General features: G+C 42.5%; 2 protein-coding genes across 2 annotated transcripts; both read right to left on the bottom strand.

Moving 5' to 3' along the window:
- Window positions 1–1,351: 1,351 nt before the first annotated feature.
- On the bottom strand, window positions 1,352–14,554 carry zgc:112332 (retinol dehydrogenase 12). Its single transcript, XM_020470749.2, has 7 exons — window positions 14,456–14,554; window positions 8,759–8,874; window positions 6,253–6,408; window positions 6,058–6,162; window positions 2,484–2,693; window positions 1,816–2,008; window positions 1,352–1,712 (listed from the first exon to the last, which is right to left on the bottom strand). Exons 1-7 carry the CDS (start codon window positions 14,467–14,469, stop codon window positions 1,610–1,612), a joined length of 897 nt encoding a protein of 298 aa, XP_020326338.1. The 5' UTR covers window positions 14,470–14,554; the 3' UTR covers window positions 1,352–1,609.
- Window positions 14,555–15,532: 978 nt separating this feature from the next.
- LOC109878539 (retinol dehydrogenase 11) lies at window positions 15,533–18,240 on the bottom strand. Its single transcript, XM_031795297.1, has 6 exons — window positions 18,045–18,240; window positions 17,123–17,278; window positions 16,913–17,017; window positions 16,559–16,768; window positions 16,095–16,287; window positions 15,533–15,984 (listed from the first exon to the last, which is right to left on the bottom strand). Exons 1-6 carry the CDS (start codon window positions 18,238–18,240, stop codon window positions 15,882–15,884), a joined length of 963 nt encoding a protein of 320 aa, XP_031651157.1. The 3' UTR covers window positions 15,533–15,881.
- Between the last annotated feature and the right edge of the window lie 1,548 nt (window positions 18,241–19,788).

Genomic DNA, 19,788 nt, shown 5'->3' with positions numbered 1-19,788 from the left:
GTCAGAAGTTTACATACACTCAATTAGTATTTGGTAGCATTGCCTTTAGATTGTTTAACTTGGGTCAAACATTTTGGGTAGCCTTCCATAAGCTTCCCACAGTAAGTTGGGTGAATTTTGGCCCATTCCCCCTGACAGAGCTGTTGTAACTCAGTCAGGTTTGTAGGCCTCCTTGCTCGCACACACTTTTTCAGTTCTGCCCACAGATTTTCTATCAGATTGAGGTCAGGGCTTTGTGATAGCCACTCCAATACCTTGACTTGGTTGTCATTAAGGCATTTTGCCACAACTGTGGAAGTATGCTTGGGGTCATTGTTCATTTGGAAGACCCATTTGCGACCAAGCTTTAACTTCCTGACTGATGTCTTGAGATATTGCTTCAATATATCCACATAATTTTTGTTCCTCATGATTCCATCTATATTGTGTGAAGTGCACCAGTCCCTCCTGCAGCAAAGCACCCCTACAAAATGATGCTGCCACCACCGTGCTTCACGGTTGGGAGGGTGTTCTTCAGCTTGCAAGTCTCCCCCTTTTTCCTCCAAGCATAACAATGGTCATTATGGCCAAACAGTTCTATTTTTTCCCCCCATCAGACCAGAGGACATTTCTCCAAAAAATATGATCTTTGTCCCCTTGTGCAGTTGCAAACCGTAGTCTGGCTTTTTTATGGTGGTTTTGGGGCAGTGGCTTCTTCCTTTCTGACCCGCCTTTCAGGTTATGTCAATATAGGACTCGTTTTACTGTGGATATAGATACTTTTGTACCTGTTTCCTCCAGCATCTTCACAAGGTCCTTTGCTGTTGTTCTGGGATTGATTTGCACCAAAGTACGTTAATCTCTAGGAGACAGAACGCGTCTCCTTGCTGAGCGGTATGATGGTTGCATGGTCCCATTGTGTTTATACTTGCGTACTATTGTTTGTACAGATGAACGTGGTACCTTCAGGCGTTTGGAAGTCTACAATTTCTTGTGGAGGTCTACAATTTCTATTCTGAGGTCTTGGCTGATTTCTTTTGATTTTCATATGATGTCAAGCAAAGAGGCACTGAGTTTGAAGGTAGGCCTTGAAATACATCCACAGGTACACCTCCAATTGACTCAAATTATGTCAATTAGCCTATCAGAAGCTTCTAAAGCCATGACATTTTCTGGATTTTTTAAAGCTGTTTAAAGGCCGAGTCAACTTAGTGTATGTAAACTTCTGACCCACTGGAATTATGATACAGTTAATTACAAGTGAAATTATCTGTAAACAACTGCTGTAAAATGTACTTGGGTCATGCGCAAAGTAGATGTCCTAACCAACTTGCCAAAACCTTAGTTTGTTAACAAGAAATTTGTGGAGTGGTTGAAAAACAAGTTTTAATGACTCCAACCTAAGGGTATGTAAACTTCAACTGTAGTAGTACTGCTTTAAACATATTGCAATCTACATAGTGAGAATAGAATAACTGTAAAAAAAATCTGGGCAAATATCAAATAGCATTTTTGCCTATACAGTGCACTACTGTTGGCCAAAGCCACGTCGTGCACTATATCCACAATGTATTCAGTGCACTACATGAGCACTAGGGGGCCATTTGAGATGCAGCCTAGTGTCTTGTGTTCACTCCCAGGTGATGGCCAGCATCTTGCAGCTCAGCTCCCACAGTTTCTGGGCCAAGTCGTCATCCGAAGCTGTCCTGGAACACCTTGCAGGCGCACAGTCGCTGTTCACACACAAACACAATGAGCAGATGTACAATAACTTACCTGATTAACGCTGTGTACCACTGAGTTACCCTTTCACAATATCAAACAGTATGCGTGTACCTGTAGTATCCTCCACTCTCCTTCTCCAGTCCTGGCTCCACAGCACAGTATATGGAGGTCTGAGCACCCTCGACAGAGGACTTAGTGAATGGCTGGAACACCTTGACCGCTACCTGGACAGGATTGTTCAGGTGTCTCCATAGTTCTGACTGGACCACACCCGGGTGGAGGGAGAACACACTCACACCGGTGCCTGCACACAACACACACAAGCTGGACGCTCAGTCATGTCATGATGACTAGTAGGAACAAGTTGCTTCTAGCCACAGTTACAGGGTGAGATATTTGCTCAATCTTAGGTTTGTAGGTACACAGGATTATCCATAGATCCTCTAATTCTGAATAGCTAAAAGAAGGTTTGAGAGTCTTAAAGTTGGAGAAACTAACATGCAGCAGCCTAAATGAACAAAGTCCTTTTCAGAGTTCCTGGAGGGTGCTTTGGAGAGAAAACATGACATGGTCTATTTGAGGATCTTAACAGGACGATGTATATGTGTGAGACAGTACAGTATCCTGTTACTAATACACACACACACACACAGGTGACTGCATAAAACATCTTGCGGAGATTGTGAAGAAGAGGAAATCTTTTGAGTCAACTCCAATTCTCTCCAAGAAACATTCAGTTGTAGACCAGTTCGGCTATGGCTGTCGAGGGCAGCTCTTACCCTGCAGTCGTTTTGCCAGTGAACGTGTGCAGAGGACATTGGCCAGTTTGCTCTGTCCATAGGCCTTGACCTGGTCGTAGCTCTTCTCACTGTTGATGTCATCCAGTCTCATGCTGGTCCAGGTGTGAGCCACTGACGACACGTTAACGATGCGGGCTGGCGCCGAGCACTTGATCAGGTCCACCAACAGGTAGGTCAACAGGAAGTGACCTACAGGAAGTCAGGGGTTAGGGACAGGTCAGGGAAGGGTCAATGAGCTGTGTGTGTGCGTTATTTCTGGCAAATTTGCATGTTGTCAGTGTGTGTGTGTGTGTGTGTGTGTGTGCGTGGGTGTGTGTGTGTGTGTGCGTGGGTGTGTGTGTGTGTGTGTGCGTGGGTGTGTGTGTGTGTGTGCGTGGGTGTGTGTGTGTGTGTGCGTGGGTGTGTGTGTGTGTGTGCGTGGGTGTGTGCGTGGGTGTGTGTGTGTGTGTGCGTGGGTGTGTGCGTGGGTGTGTGTGTGTGTGTGCGTGGGTGTGTGCGTGGGTGTGTGCGTGGGTGTGTGTGTGTGTGTGCGTGGGTGTGTGTGTGTGTGTGCGTGGGTGTGTGTGTGTGTGTGTGCGTGGGTGTGTGTGTGTGTGTGCGTGGGTGTGTGTGCGTGGGTGCATAAGAATGTTTTATTATCTGTAAAACTGGTAATGAACTGTCGTTAAATTATGTTCTCTTCAGTATGAATAGTTCAACAGTTTGTGTATCTTTACGGACCCAGGAAGTATGGCGAGAATGATAACCGTTTTTAAAAGAAACTGTACTTCAGCAAAAGTCAGACTCACTTCTATCCAAATCAGATTGAATTTCCGCCCTAAGCCATGACTGGCTAATAGCCTTACTGCCGGAGCTAAGGTTAAGACAGAGAGCAATTACTACATCCACGTAAACCAGCCGCTAATTAGTTCTACATTTAGGAAGGAAATAGGGGCTAATATGCTGATTTACCATTTTAGCCTGCTTAAGAACATGCCTGCACTGATTTAATCTCGATAATCTGATAACGCAGAAAGTTGGCCTAGTATATACAGTTGAAGTCGGAAGTTTACATACACCTTAGGCAAATACATTTAAACTCTGTTTCACAATTCCTGACATTTAATCTTAGTAAACATTCCCTGTTTTAGGTCAGTTAGGATCACCACTTTATTTTAAGAGTGTGAAATGTCAGAATAATAGAAGAGAAGGATTTATTTCAGCTTTTATTTCTTTCATCACATTCCCAGTGGGTCAAAAGTTTACATACACTCAATTAGTATTTGGTAGCATTGCCTTTAAATTGTTTAACTTGGGTCAAATGTTTTGGGTAGCCTTCCACGAGCCTCCCACAATAAGTTGGGTGAATTTTGGCCCATTTCTCCTGACAAAGCTGATGAAACTGAATCAGGTTTGTACGCCTCCTTGCTCGCACACACTTTTTCACTTCTGCCCACAAATTTTCTATCGGATTGTGGTCAGGGCTTTGTGCTGGCCACTCCAATACCTTGACTTTGTTGTCAATAAGGCATTTTGCCACAACTGTGGAAGTATGCTTGGGGTCATTGTCCATTTGGAAGACCCATTTGCGACCAAGCTTTAACTTCCTGACTGATGTCTTGAAATGTTGCTTCAATATATCCACATAATTTTTGTTCCTCATGATGCCATCTATATTGTGTGAAGTGCACCCGTCCCTCCTGCAGCAAAGCACCCCCACAACATGATGCTGCCACCCCTGTGCTTCACAGTTGGGATGGTGTTCTTTGGCTTGCAAGCCTCCTCCTTTTCCCTCCAAACATAACAATGGTCATTATGGCCAAAGAGTTCTATTTTTGTTTCATCAGACCAGAGGACAATTCTCCAAAAGTACAATCTTTGTCCCCATGTGGCTTTTTATGGCAGTTTTGGGGCAGTGGCTTCTTCCTTACTGAGCGGCCTTTCAGGTTATGTCGATGTAGGACTCGTTTTACTGTGGATATAGATACTAATGTACCTGTTTCCTCCAGCATCTTCACAAGGTCCTTTGCTGTTGTTCTGGGATTGATTTGCACATTTCGCACCAAAGTACGTTCATCTCTAGGAGACAGAACTTGTCTCCTTCCTGAGCGGTATGACGGCTGCGTGGTCCCATGGTGTTTATACTTGCGTACTATGGTTTGTACAAATGAACGTGGTACCTTCAGGAGTTTGGAAATGGCTCCCAAGGATGAACCAGACTTTTTTTTCTGAGGTCTTGGCTGATTTCTTTTGAATTTCGCATGATGTCAAGCAGAGGCACTGAGTTTGAAGGTAGGCCTTGAAATACATTCACAGGTACACCTCCAATTGACTCCATTTATGTAAATTAGCCTATCAGAAGCTTGTAAAACCATGACAACATTTTCTGGAATTTTCTAAGCTGTTTAAAGGCACAGTCAACTTAGTGTATGTAAACTTCTGACACTATCAAATCAAATCAAATTGTATTTGTCACATACACATGGTTAGCAGATGTTAGTGCGAGTGTAGCAGAATGCTTGTGCTTTTAGTTCCGACAATGCAGTAATAACCAACAAGTAATCTAGCTAACAATTCCAAAACTACTACCTTAGAGACACAAGTGTAAGGGGATAAAGAATATGTACATAAAGATATATGAATGAGTGATGGTACAGAGCGGCATAGGCAAGATACAGTAGATGGTATTGAGTGCAGTATATACATATGAGATGAGTATGTAAACAAAGTGGCATAGTTAAAGTGGCTAGTGATACATGTATTACATAAGGATGCAGTAGATGATATAGAGTACAGTATATACGTATACATATGAGATGAATAATGTAGGGTATGTAAACATTATATTAGGTAGCATTGTTTAAAGTGGCTAGTGATATATTTTACATCATTTCCCATCAATTCCCATTATTAAAGTGGCTGGAGTTGAGTCAGTGTGTTGGCAGCAGCCACTCAATGTTAGTGGTGGCTGTTTAACAGTCTGATGGCCTTGAGATAGAAGCTGTTTTTCAGTCTCTCGGTCCCAGCTTTGATGCACCTGTACTGACCTCGCCTTCTGGATGACAGTGGGGTGAACAGGCAGTGGCTCGGGTGGTTGTTGTCCTTGATGATCTTTATGGCCTTCCTGTGACATCGGGTGGTGTAGGTGTCCTGGAGGGCAGGTAGTTTGCCCCTGGTGATGCGTTGTGCAGACCTCACTACACTCTGGAGAGCCTTACGGTTGTGGGCGGAGCAGTTGCCGTACCAGGCGGTGATACAGCCCGACAGGATGCTCTCGATTGTGCATCTGTAGAAGTTTGTGAGTGCTTTTGGTGACAAGCCAAATTTCTTCAGCCTCCTGAGGTTGAAGAGGCGCTGCTGCGCCTTCTTCACGATGCTGTCTGTGTGGGTGGACCAATTCAGTTTGTCTGTGATGTGTACGCCGAGGAACTTAAAACTTACTACCCTCTCCACTACTGTTCCATCGATGTGGATAGGGGGGTGTTCCCTCTGCTGTTCCCTCCTCTGCATTTTATGGCAAATGCATTATGAAAGGGGCTACATGAATACAAGTTCATTGATTGATTGATCTTACCCAGGTGGTTGACTCCAAACTGCATCTCAAAGCCGTCCTTGGTCTTAGAGTAGGGACACATCATGATGCCAGCGTTGTTGATCAGGATATTGACTTGCTTCTCCTCTGCAAACACCAGAAAAAAATGTCACTGCAAAAGCTTTCCCTCCATCTATCTATCCATCCATCCATTCCTATACCCTGAAGGTTATCTACCCTTGTTAACCAGCTCAGCGAACTCTCTGATAGACTTGGTGTCAGACAGATCCAGTTTGTGAACGACAATGTTTTCATTTCCACAATCTTCTGTGATCTCTTTCCTGGCACCCTCCGCCTTCTCCATGTCTCTACACGCCATGATGATTCGAGCACCTGAGAGGGGGTTCAAAGAAGTCAGAGGTTACACAGAGGTAGGCCATAAGGTTACTAGCACACGGGAGGACAAATGTGAAAGATGTTCATTTGTGTTTAAAATCCCTGAACATCATAGAATGGATCGTTCTCAACAGTTTAACAAAATATCATAGAAATCTATAAAAACACAAGCTTAATATCTGTTTACAGAATATTCAACTGTTCATTTCACAGTGTTTGTCAGTAAAGAAACAGGCAACAGTATAAACTGTGTTTCTCATCTTCCCTTGGCAAACAATGGACTACTCATCCTATTTTAATGAGCCCAGCCCTGCTGAGAGGGCCTATGAGGGGAGACACACACACACACACACACACACAATAGCTGTGGTGGCCCAGTAATTATGGAATAGAAGCCCGTCATTATTCCATGGGAGTGTTCCGTCTGGAAGCTATCAAAGTGCCTTTGTTCCGTTCTCTCCGCTCCGATGTGGGGATCGAAATGGTTTCCCAAATTCCCTGGCAGAGCAACCAATCATAATTAAAACACAAACGATAAACAAACAATTAAGAGGGAAGTTAGAGTTTGAGTTGAGCCAATCGCACACACAGTGATGATCCAGGGTGATTTCATGCTGACAGCGTTTATTTGACGCCGTTTATTTGTTCCACATGGGTAAGTAGTGTGTGTGTGTGTGTGTGTGTGTGTGTGTGTGTGTGTGTGTGTGTGTGTGTGTGTGTGTGTGTGTGTGTGTGTGTGTGTGTGTGTGTGTGTGTGTGTGTGTGTGTGTGAGAATGTGTTCATTGGACATTGCAAACATTTTTTTTTTTTATCTAGCTGTTGTTTATAGTACATAATTAACACATTTAGTTATTCTATTTTATTTTACCATCACAGCAATTTTCATTGATTTAAATTAAAATATACATTTTGAACTACATGAATGTGATTTGATGGACAGAGGAAGGTAACTTGAGGATTCTAGTTTCAGATCTTTAAGTTAAAGACTGTTTTCCAGTAAGCCAAGAAACAGAGTGTGATGCACGCAAAGGTTTTGTCTTGGCCCAGCCTGTCTAGACATATTAAATACTAAATAAAATAGTATTGGTAATACAATTATATTGATATTTTAATATAACCACTCTCTTTCATCTATTTCCTCTAGCTTACTTGACATCGTAAAGTATGATCAATATTTCCTTATATAACAAATTACTTTAGGAAATAAAATGACAGACGGTTATGAATCTTTCGTTCCCAGCTCTAACCTCAGTTGTGAATGAGTGAAACTTCATTCTGATAGTCTTTTAACAGACCCCCGATGCTTGCAATACACACACACACATTCCCACTCACACACAAACACACAGTTGTGTTTTGTAAGAGGAAGTTGGTGCCACACAGAGCTTTTCAAGTGCAGCCAACAGAACAAATTAGACCACGTACATAGAACCAGCTTTCATCTCCCTCTGTGTGCGTGTTTGCATGTGTTTGTGTGTATGCGTGCGTGTGTGGGGGCGTGTGCATGTGTTTGTGTGCGTGTGTGTGTGCATGTGTGTGCGTGCGTGCGTGTGTGCATGTGTTTGTGTGCATGCGTGCGTGTGTGGGGGTGTGCGTGCGTGTGTGCATGTGTTTGTGTGCGTGCGTGTGTGCATGTGTTTGTGTGCGTGTGTGCGTGTGTGTGTGCATGTGTGTGCGTGCGGGTGTGCATGTGTTTGTGTGCGTGCGTGCGTGTGTGGGTGCGTGCGTGTGTGCATGTGTGCGTGCGTGTGTGCATGTGTGCGTGCGTGCGTGTGCGTTCCATCGCATGCATAGGACAGATGTTTAGCGGTCTACTCTGACAATGCCCTCTCTGTCTCCACCTCTCCTGCATCCTTAATGACTGCTACTTAGAATATCATTTGGCTAAAAGGCGCCCATACACTCGGTTTAGAAAAATATATATTTGTCCCTCTTGAGACAGCATAGTAACAACATAGATTCATTCTGACTATTTTGAGGAAGGCTAAGAAAAATCAATGAATCTGTAATTAATTTTGAAGTTTTTGCCAAGGAGGTCTTGGTCACACAATTTTACATCTAACTAAGATGTTTGGTGCAGAATTTCTCAAGTGAAAGCATTTGAATAAAAACTAGTCGTCTCTCGTTGAAGGACAACAAATACTTAATTGAAGAATCCTGTCCATAGTTCCCACTCCTACTAGGAGTACTACCAATCACTGGTGAAGGATGTCGACTTCGACTTGTGTGTGTCAAGGTTAGGGTTATGGGTTAGGAAAAATAGGATTTTAGATGGGAATCAATTATTTGGTTCCCACAAGGATAGCAACACAAAACTGTGTGTGTGTGTGTGTGTGTGTTCTCTACCTCTCTTGGCCAGGTCCCTGGCTGTCTCTTTGCCGATTCCAGTGTTAGCTCCTGTGATGATGGCGGTCTGACCGTCCAGACGCACGTCACATGACCAGCGGCCACAGAAAAAGTTCCTGACAGAGTCAGATACACACAGCAAGAGAGAGTCAAATACACAATCAACACAGTTGAACACAGTTGAACAAACAGTTGAAATCGTTTGGAGGATGTGGTAAGACAGCTTATTACAGAGACAGGAAATGTAGTAATATTACAACATAACACAACAACATACAATACACATATTACACACACACACACCAGTGGAGGCTGCTGAGGGGAGAACGCCTCATAATAATGGTGGAACGGAGCAAATGGAATGGCATCAAACACCTGGAAACCATGTGATACCATTCCACTGATTACGCTCCCGTCCTTACCACAAGCCTGTCCTCCCCAATTAAGGTGCCACCAACCTCCTGTGACACACACACAAATACCACATCACTGACACACAGAGCAGATAATCAGAATGTCAACTTAATTTAGATGTCAGCAAGACAGTTAAATAACTAGCTACTAGTAAGAATACTAGCTTAAGTGCTGATCCAAATTATGAAATGTAAATCATTCGTCTTATGATTAACTGTAAATTAGTGAAAAAGGTTATGATCTTCTATGGAGCATACGACTAGATTAAATATTAATTCAGTAAATCGGGTACCAAACCTGGATAAATAATAGATTATTTTAGTAAAAATCAATAATAAAATTTGTTATGAAGTAGAAATATGTTTTTGTTTTAATTTACTTTACAGTTTTTCTCAATCGCTTTGGCTCAATTCTCAAATTATTTTTATTTTATTTTTCAAAACAATATTTTCAAATCTCTGAACAATTAGTTTCTTGTTCACACCAGATTTGACTTTCTTATTAATTAAAGCAAATTGCACGTGTTTTGGCACTTGTGTGCAAAAGAGTAAACACAATTGTCTACAATTTGCACAATGGCTACATGCACATGGCTGATCAAAACTGATGAGCTGATTCTCAGTGAAATTGTCATGCTCTTCACAACATTCTTTCATCGTGTGAGCCATGACATGCAAAATGATCCATTTAATGAGCAAAATCTGTCAGAGATACATGTATATTCCATAAATATCTATGACATGTTTGTGATGTCTGCTAAATTGGCAAATTACCTGCCAGGTGACATAGTAATGAAATAGGAATCACAATCTTACCAATCAACCAATCAAGTTTGGAAGCATATATATGGAGCATATATATACAGCACAATCACTACCATTTATGAACATGGAGGAACGTCACAACCCTGAACAGCAGCTACATGCTTGTGGAGGAGAAATAAGAAGATGTGTAAGAGCGGTTGGTGGGGGTGTTAGGGGAAGACATAATAGAGGAAGAGGTAGAAGGCAAAGAATAAGAGTCCCTGATGAAATCGGAGCCACAATTGTGGACCATGTCATAAACCATGGTCTTACAATGGAAGAGGCTGGTCAGAGAGTACAGCCTAATGTAAACAGGTCCACAGTGTTATTAACCATGGTGTTACAATGGAAGAGGCTGGTCAGAGAGTACAGCCTAATGTAAACAGGTCCACAGTGTTATAAACCATGGTCTGACAATGGAAGAGGCTGGTCAGAGAGTACAGCCTAATGTAAACAGGTCCACAGTGTTAAAAACCATGGTCTTACAATGGAAGAGGTTGGTCAGAGAGTACAGCCTAATGTAAACAGGTCCACAGTGTTAAAAACCATGGTCTTACAATGGAAGAGGGATGGTCAGAGAGTACAGCCTAATGTAAACAGGTCCACAGTGTTAAAAACCATGGTCTTACAATGGAAGAGGGATGGTCAGAGAGTACAGCCTAATGTAAACAGGTCCACAGTGTTATAAACCATGGTCTTACAATGGAAGAGGCTGGTCAGAGAGTACAGCCTAATGTAAACAGGTCCACAGTGTTAAAAACTATGGTCTTACAATGGAAGAGGGATGGTCAGAGAGTACAGCCTAATGTAAACAGGTCCACAGTGTTATAAGCCATGGTCTTACAATGGAAGAGGCTGGTCAGAGAGTACAGCCTAATGTAAACAGGTCCACAGTGTTATAAACCATGGTCTTACAATGGAAGAGGCTGGTCAGAGAGTACAGCCTAATGTAAACAGGTCCACAGTGTTAAAAACTATGGTCTTACAATGGAAGAGGGATGGTCAGAGAGTACAGCCTAATGTAAACAGGTCCACAGTGTTAAAAACTATGGTCTTACAATGGAAGAGGGATGGTCAGAGAGTACAGCCTAATGCAAACAGGTCCACAGTGTTATAAACCATGGTCTTACAATGGAAGAGGCTGGTCAGAGAGTACAGCCTAATGCAAACAGGTCCACAGTGTCAACAATTGTGCAAATATTCCATAGGGAAAACAGGTAAATATGTACTTTCTCTACTTTTGCTACAGTGTTTAATTCACAGCTATTGTAAAAGTAAATGCAAGTCTGAAAATCACAATGTACTAATGTAATATACAGTAGTACAGCACAATTTGAATACAATACTATCTGTAACATGGTCTATTTGTGAATCCTACATGTCATATATAGGGCTGCACAACGACCTCTACATGTCATATATAGGACTGCACAACGACCTCTACATGTCATATATAGGACTGCACTACGACCTCTACATGTCATATATAGGACTGCACAACGACCTCTACATGTCATATATAGGACTGCACAACGACCTCTACATGTCATATATAGGACTGCACAATGACCTCTACATGTCATATATAGGACTGCACAATGACCTCTACATGTCATATATAGGACTGCACTACGACCTCATGCTGGTGGCAGAGCAGCTCTACATGTCATATATAGGACTGCACTACGACCTCATGCTGGTGGCAGAGCAGCTCTACATGTCACATATAGGACTGCACAACGACCTCTACATGTCATATATAGGACTGCACAACGACCTCTACATGTCATATATAGGACTGCACAACGACCTCTACATGTCATATATAGGACTGCACTACGACCTCTACATGTCATATATAGGACTGCACTACGACCTCTACATGTCATATATAGGACTGCACAACGACCTCATGCTGGTGGCAGAGCAGCTCTACATGTCATATATAGGACTGCACAACGACCTCATGTTGGTGGCAGAGCAGCTCTACATGTCACATATAGGACTGTACTACGACCTCTACATGTCATATATAGGACTGCACAACGACCTCTACATGTCATATATAGGACTGCACAACGACCTCTACATGTCATATATAGGACTGCACAACGACCTCTACATGTCATATATAGGGTTGCACAATAACCTCTACATGTCATATATAGGACTGCACTACGACCTCTACATGTCATATATAGGACTGCACTACGACCTCTACATGTCATATATAGGACTGCACAACGACCTCTACATGTCATATATAGGGCTGCACAATGACCTCTACATGTCATATATAGGACTGCACTACGACCTCTACATGTCATATATAGGACTGCACTACGACCTCTACATGTCATATATAGGACTGCACAACGACCTCTACATGTCATATATAGGGCTGCACAATGACCTCTACATGTCATATATAGGACTGCACTACGACCTCTACATGTCATATATAGGACTGCACAACGACCTCATGCTGGTGGCAGAGCAGCTCTACATGTCATATATAGGACTGCACAACGACCTCATGCTGGTGGCAGAGCAGCTCTACATGTCATATATAGGACTGTACTACGACCTCTACATGTCATATATAGGACTGCACAACGACCTCTACATGTCATATATAGGACTGCACAACGACCTCTACATGTCATATATAGGACTGCACAACGACCTCATGCTGGTGGCAGAGCAGCTCTACATGTCATATATAGGACTGCACAACGACCTCATGCTGGTGGCAGAGCAGCTCTACATGTCATATATAGGACTGCACAACGACCTCATGCTGGTGGCAGAGCAGCTCTACATGTCATATATAGGACTGCACAACGACCTCATGCTGGTGGCAGAGCAGCTCTACATGTCATATATAGGACTGCACAACGACCTCATGCTGGTGGCAGAGCAGCAGTATTCAGCCGTCAGCAAGAACAAGAAATTTGCAAAATGGTCATAGCCAACAATTCCATCAAGAGATCCAAAGTGCAATCATAAATGATGACTATCTTTGCAAATATCAATGGTCAGCATTTCCACTACAGACAGATACATTTAAAAAAAATATGTAATTACTAAGAAACAACTGTACAAGGTGCCATTTGAGAGGAATAATGACAGACTGAAGGGGCTGTGGTACCAGTATGTCCAGGTAAAACATCGGTGTGCAGATGGTATACTGTACTTCAATGATGCCTGTATATACTTCTTGAAGTTGTAGATGCCCATAAGAAAACATTTCTACTTTACTAAACTGTCTGATTCTATAATAGGCTGACTTTATATTTTGTTTCTGTGTTACTATACAGAGAATAATGGAGCTGGAAGGACACGAAATGACCCACATTCTTGTTTTTGTGGAGAGGCTGGGTTCAATCTGGCCAAAGGCAGGAGGCGTGGCCACAACCTCATTGGATGCAGAGCCACAAATGGCACACCAGGCCAACGTGTGGGCAGTATTACAATGTGTGCTGGCATTTCTGAGAATGGTGTGAGCACACATTCCTCACATTGGGCCCTATAACACCCAACTTCTCCTGTCCTTCCTAAATACACTTTACAGAGACCTAATTCCAGAACACCAAAGAGGTTAGGTTAGACCAGATTTGCCAAATGATGTAATTGTGTGGAATAATGTCAGCTTCCACCAAACCAACATTGTTAGGGAATGGTTTGCTGCACATGAAAGGATGTCAATGGCTTTTCTTTCACCATCCTCCCCATTCCTGAATCCGATTTTTTTCAGCATGAAGGTGGAAAGTATATGACTATCGGGCACAAGATCAGATGTCTCTGTTAGATGCCATGAATGCTGCTTGGGAGGACATCACAGGCCATCGTTGCAGGGGTTGGTTACACCACGCAAGACAAGACATTTTGACCAGTACGGCTCACACGATGACAAAACTTTTCATTTTGGTGGCATTGGCCAATTTACTGACACAATTCGGTTTTGAAGCATGAATGAAATGTTTTGGGTGAGTTACCACATTTTGCAGACATGCAATAGTTGTGATGTCCCATAAAACAGTTGTGACAATTGAACTTAGTTTAGAGAACGTTAAAGACTGTTTGAAAGAAATTAGCCAAAGCGATTGAGAAACTGTAACATGATAAACTAGCCCAGAGGTCTCCAACCCTGTTCCTGGAGAGATACCCTCCTGTACATTTTCACTCCAAACCCCAGTTGTAACTAACCTGATTCAATGTGTCAACCACCTAGTTATTAGTATGAGGTGTGCTAGAATAGGGTTGGTGAGAACCTACAGGACGGTATCACTCCATTAACAGGGTTGGAGAGCCCTGGACTAGTCTAATTGCAATTTAATGTCAATACACTATAGTGGTAACAATTTGTTCAATGTTTCATAATTACAACAGTAATAACAGTTGTTCTGTACACTGAAAGAGAAACTGACTGCCACCATAGCATCTTTGTTTTCCCCAATATAAAAAGTCATTGACCTACCTGATTGAATGCATTCCTTTCCCAGTGACCAATCTTTCTCCTCAATACCCCAAGTTCATCTAAACAAGTTTCCTCTCAACTCCTCCGCGTTGCAGCCCGCCCACCCGAAATCTGTCACACTATGGGTGCGTTCCAGCCCGTCGTTGTGCTGCGATGTTTTTATATTTTATTACCATAATAATATAGTAGTGGTTAATCGAGAACTGGTTTTGGTTGTCTGTTTGAACAGTGAGTAAATTAATGAATTAAGAAAATATATTTGGACATTTTAACTTATTCTCCAGATGTTGTGAGATCTTACAATATGCTCAGCACGACTTTATTGAATTACTGTCTCTCACAAATGACTTGCTCAGGGGACCTCGTTTGACCAATTTCCCCAGGAGTGGAGTGAGATCAATTCAATGCATTTATTGCCTTTTATTTGATCAGTTCATTGATCGGATACTTTCTGTTTAACAATTCGGATAGCCTACCGGTAGCCAAGCCGGTTTTGTAAAGGCCTAGCCCACAATGTTTGTTCCTTTTCACTTGAATATAAAAGGACACCAAACGAATTGGCTGATTATGGCAGTTGACATTACTACACGTTTCGCCCTGAACAAGGTATGGCACACCTTGCCAGTCAGAGAACAAACATTTACAAATATGTCCTAGTTAGAATAATATATTAACTTAAACTTAATAACTTAAGTTAAATAAAATAAAAAATTATAAAAAAATAGTCCCACACATCCTGAGTGACTAACATTGTTTGTGGGACGAGGTCAACAGAGTATCCTGTAGAAAACTCACAACCTTTCCTTTTTATAATCCGAGGTTCAGTTGGTTACATCATCGTCATCTTCTACTGCTGTTACGCTATATCAATGTGCAGATCGAGCGCTCATTTTAAGACGTCGTCTTGTGGTTTGAAGCTTTGACCACCAGATGTCCCCATAGGCCCATTTTAGTGATACTTGTCAGACCATTTTAGTCGTGTTCTAATAGATAATTAATGTAGAGAAAGCTATTGCTGGTCTAAATAATAGTCAAAAGCCTAAATTACTCCCAACAAGAAAAGGCAGAATGTTGGTATAGCATTTGATAGCATTTTACTTTCTCCAGAAAGCACAGGAATCAAAGGTGTAAAAACAGAAGAGAATTACATGATTTAGTTAAACTGAATATTTGACATATAGCTTTCCTTGTCCAGTCAGTCTCAGATAGTTTACTGACTGCAACACTAACTCTACACATTCTATAACCTATCTGTACCACTTCCACCTACGCTCACCATCAGCCACATCATACATCACCTGTCTGTCTCCCTCTTCACATTTAGCATTTGACATAGTAGGACTTATGATAGCAATATTTTCTCAGTATTTGACGTGACAGAAAGAAGCAAGTTGGTGTAAAGATAGCATTAATATTAGGTGTCTGTTCATCTCCAGCAGATGCCCAGTAGATGACAGCTAACAGCCCAGAGTTTGAGAGCGGTGCCTTCATCACTACCAGCCCTGGCACACACTGCCTGTGCACACCCACTGAGAGAGAGAGAGAGAATTATTTTATTTTACACCCTTATTTCATGGGTAATCAAGTACTGTACATATTAGTGTTCAGGGTCAGGGATGAGAGGTGAAAGGTTACTGACCTATAGTAACCCCCAGAGGTGAGTTCAGAATCAGGGGTCAGGATGCAGTACAGAGTGGTGTAGGCTCCTTCTGCTGGCGTCTTGAGGAAGTAGCTGAACTTCTTAAACATGAGCTGTAGGGGGCGCTTTGTGTGACGCATCAGATCAGTGTTCACTACCCCCGGGTGGACTGCATAGGCTGTCACACCTAGAACTGTTAAATACACACACACACACACACACACACACACACACACACACACACACACACACACACACACACACACACACACACACACACACACACACACACACACACACACACACACACACACACACATATATTGTTCAAGTACCCAGGGCCTCTTTGCTCTATTTCAACCACAGAGTGATGGTGGTTAAGACACGAGACACTCACACTGGTATACGCTTAGATCCATTCTCTACAGGATGCTACATGCATGGAAACACACACCCATACCCACCCGCGGTCCTCTTGGCCAGCTCTCTAGTGAACAGTATATTAGCCAGTTTGCTCTGGACGTAGGCCTTGACAGGGTGGTATTCCTTCTCACTGTTCAGGTCCTCAAAGTGGATCCTGCCCATGGCGTGGGTCGATGACGACACAGTGATGACACGGGAGGGGGCGGAGTGCTTCAGCAGATCCAATAGGAGGAAAGTCAGAAAGAAGTGACCTGGAAAAAGGAAATAGGAAATAGTTCATAAGGATAGGTTTCAATCAATGGCAATCAATCAATGATAATATATTCTCTTTATGTGGCAATGGAAAAAAGTGTTGCTTGCAGTCTTGTTAATAAACCAGCCGTTCTGTCTCGTACCCAGGTGGTTGACTCCAAGCTGCATCTCGTATCCATCTACAGTGGTGCTGTAAGGACAGGTGGCCACACCTGCATTGTTGATCAGGAAGTGAAGCACCTTCTCCGCTGGGGGACAAAAGAGTCAGAACACCTCTGTTATCGGAGCCCTGACAGTATGGTGTTTAATAGGTTTTACAGTATATGGTGTTGTGTGTGTGTGTTTTAACCCACTGTTGTAGATGTTTTCAGCAAATTCACAGATGGACTTGGTGTCAGCGAGGTCAAGCTTCCTGGCTTCCACCTTGGCCCCTCCCATTTCCCTGACGATGTCACTGACCGCAAGCTCCGCCTTCTCCATGTTCCTGCAGGCCAGGATGACGCGTGCACCTAGAGTAAGAGAACCCCTTTTTTATTCAATTATCTTCACACTTTCAAAAAGTATCAAACTACCATACTGTCCATGATGTCTAGCACATTTCTGACACTTCAGGAGCCTGTAAAACTCCCAGCATACACTGCAATGCACCCCCACTGGTTCCTACCTCTCTCATTAATAATATACCCCAAAAGTCTCTTTCCATAGAGAGATCATATTAGTGTGTACAGACAGAGGTTGGCAAGTCGGCAGTACCGACTTCAGTCCCGTGGCAGTTGTGGGGGTCGTAGAGCAAAACAGTCATCTTTCCATTGAGGGGTCATAAGAGTTTGGAAGCTACAGACGTTTCCGTTTCCGTCTCCTGGTCTGACAAACAGCGCTGTAGCTCTGCCACCTTTCACCGCAGATGTGGAAGGCCGACATCGGAGGATGTGGCGGATTGAGATGCAGCCCATGCGTCTAGCTTAAACAGATCGATTGTTATGGGGATGTTTTTATTGTGCTAATCCGATTTCCACGGTGGCGCATATATCAAATCAAATGTTATTAGTCACATGCGGAGAATACAACAGGTAATATATAATACAACCTTCCAGTGAAATGTTTACTTATGAGCCCCTAACCGACAGTGCAGTTTAAAAAATACGGATAAGAAGAAGAGATAAAAGTAACAAGTAAGTAAAGAGGAGCAGTAAAAAAAGAACAATATATGCAGGAGGGTGTATGGACTGTAAGGGAGACAAGGGAAGCAATAGAATGTAAGATTGTATGGTCCACCTCTCTTGGCCAGGTCCATGGCGGTCTCCTTGCCAATGCCAGTGTTAGCTCCCGTCACGATCGCAGTCTTCCCATCCAGACGAACATCAGACGACCAGTGTTTAGTGATCAGGGACCTTGAAGAAGAGAGAGCCAATATGATAAACAAATAAGCTGTTTGACATTTGTTGTTGATATTGACTGGGACACAATTCATTACGTTAATATTAACAGTATACGTTTTGAATCACAGTTATTTTCTCTTTGATGGTCTTACATCTATTTACAGTAGAACCATAGGGATTGGTCTTACATCTATTTACAGTAGAACCATATGGATTGGTCTTACATCTATTTACAGTAGAACCATAGGGATTGGTCTTACATCTATTTACAGTAGAACCATAGGGATTGGTCTTACATCTATTTACAGTAGAACCATAGGGATTGGTCTTACATCTATTTACAGTAGAACCATAGGGATTAGTCTTACATCTATTTACAGTAGAACCATAGGGATTGGTCTTACATCTATTTACAGTAGAACCATAAGGATTGGTTTTTACATCTATTTACAGTAGAACCATAGGGATTAGTCTTACATCTATTTACAGTAGAACCATAGGGATTAGTCTTACATCTATTTACAGTAGAACCATAGGGATTGGTTTTACATCTATTTACAGTAGAACCATAGGGATTAGTCTTACATCTATTTACAGTAGAACCATAGGGATTAGTCTTACATCTAATTACAGTAGAACCATAGCGATTGGTCTTACATCTAATTACAGTAGAACCATAGGGATTGGTCTTACCGGATCTTTTCCATCTCTGTGTTTCTGATAGAAAACTGATATCCTCTTGGGAGACTTCAGAAATCCCCTCTTCAACCAGTCTGTCTTTCTGTCCACTCACAGAAACGGATGTGCTAGAGGACGCTGTGTGCCGAGACTCGTGTGTGTGTGCGTGTGTGTGCGCATGCAAGCGTATATATATGTGTGTGTGTGTGTGTGTCATGTCTCCAAATTGTTAATGGTCTATTGATAGGCCCCAGATAAACCATTCTTTCATCAGGGGAGAGTTGTGTCTAATTCATTACTGTGCCTTAGAGAAACTCTTTCTTACAAAATGTGTGTCTGAATAGTAACAGTATTCTGTGATAAGTAGAGACGTGGAAGGAGTTAGTCAAGAGAGATAGCCAGCCGGAGGCTCCTCCTATTAGTGGGCCACCATGTTTTATCCTGACCATGTGACTGGACTGTGAAAACCTAATGTCACATGTATGGTTAGTAAAATCCCAGGTCCCTACATAAGAATGGAGTCTCACACTTCCATACAGGTTCTGTTTCACCTCAGGTGTAATTCAAGCCTGTCTAAACAGCAGGTGAAGATATTCCAGTTTCAGCATTTCTGACTGAGAAGTTTCTGGTAGTTTCCAGGTGAGAACTTGCTGCCCTGTGTCACCAGCAGCGAACTAGAACACTACAGGAAATGCAGTGTGTGTATTTGTTTGTGTGCAATACATGTAATACAAGTAATACATCCTTCACTAGGTGGCATCATAGTTTAGTGCCAATGTTCTCCAATACATTACCCTCTAAATCTACACATTCTCTATTCTTATGTTCTCTAGAAGCAGCTGAGCTGAAGGCATCTGATGGAAACCATGTGCAGGCTAGTCATAACTTCCTGTTTTCACAGACAACAGAAAATACCCTCCTCTCCTGGTGGGCCTCTGTGCCATTGAGAACCACACGCACGT

The sequence above is a fragment of the Oncorhynchus kisutch genome, linkage group LG18 (genome assembly GCF_002021735.2).
Source record: "Oncorhynchus kisutch isolate 150728-3 linkage group LG18, Okis_V2, whole genome shotgun sequence".
Taxonomy (NCBI): domain Eukaryota; kingdom Metazoa; phylum Chordata; class Actinopteri; order Salmoniformes; family Salmonidae; genus Oncorhynchus; species Oncorhynchus kisutch.
Note: the sequence above shows the minus strand (reverse complement) of the source record. Positions and strands in the feature narration are given on the sequence as shown.

Coding starts and splice junctions, on each gene's coding strand:
- zgc:112332 (XM_020470749.2), bottom strand. Junction 2,694..6,057: donor GTTTGGAGTCAACCACCTGG/GTAAGATCAATC, acceptor GACTTCCTGTAG/GTCACTTCCTGTTGACCTAC. Junction 1,713..1,815: donor GAGAGTGGAGGATACTACAG/GTACACGCATAC, acceptor GTGTGTGAACAG/CGACTGTGCGCCTGCAAGGT.
- LOC109878539 (XM_031795297.1), bottom strand. CDS start 18,240: ATGAATTGTGTCCCAGTCAATATCAACAACAAATGTCAAACAGCTTAT. Junction 17,018..17,122: donor TGCTGAAAACATCTACAACA/GTGGGTTAAAAC, acceptor TTTGTCCCCCAG/CGGAGAAGGTGCTTCACTTC. Junction 15,985..16,094: donor ACCTCTGGGGGTTACTATAG/GTCAGTAACCTT, acceptor TCTCTCTCTCAG/TGGGTGTGCACAGGCAGTGT.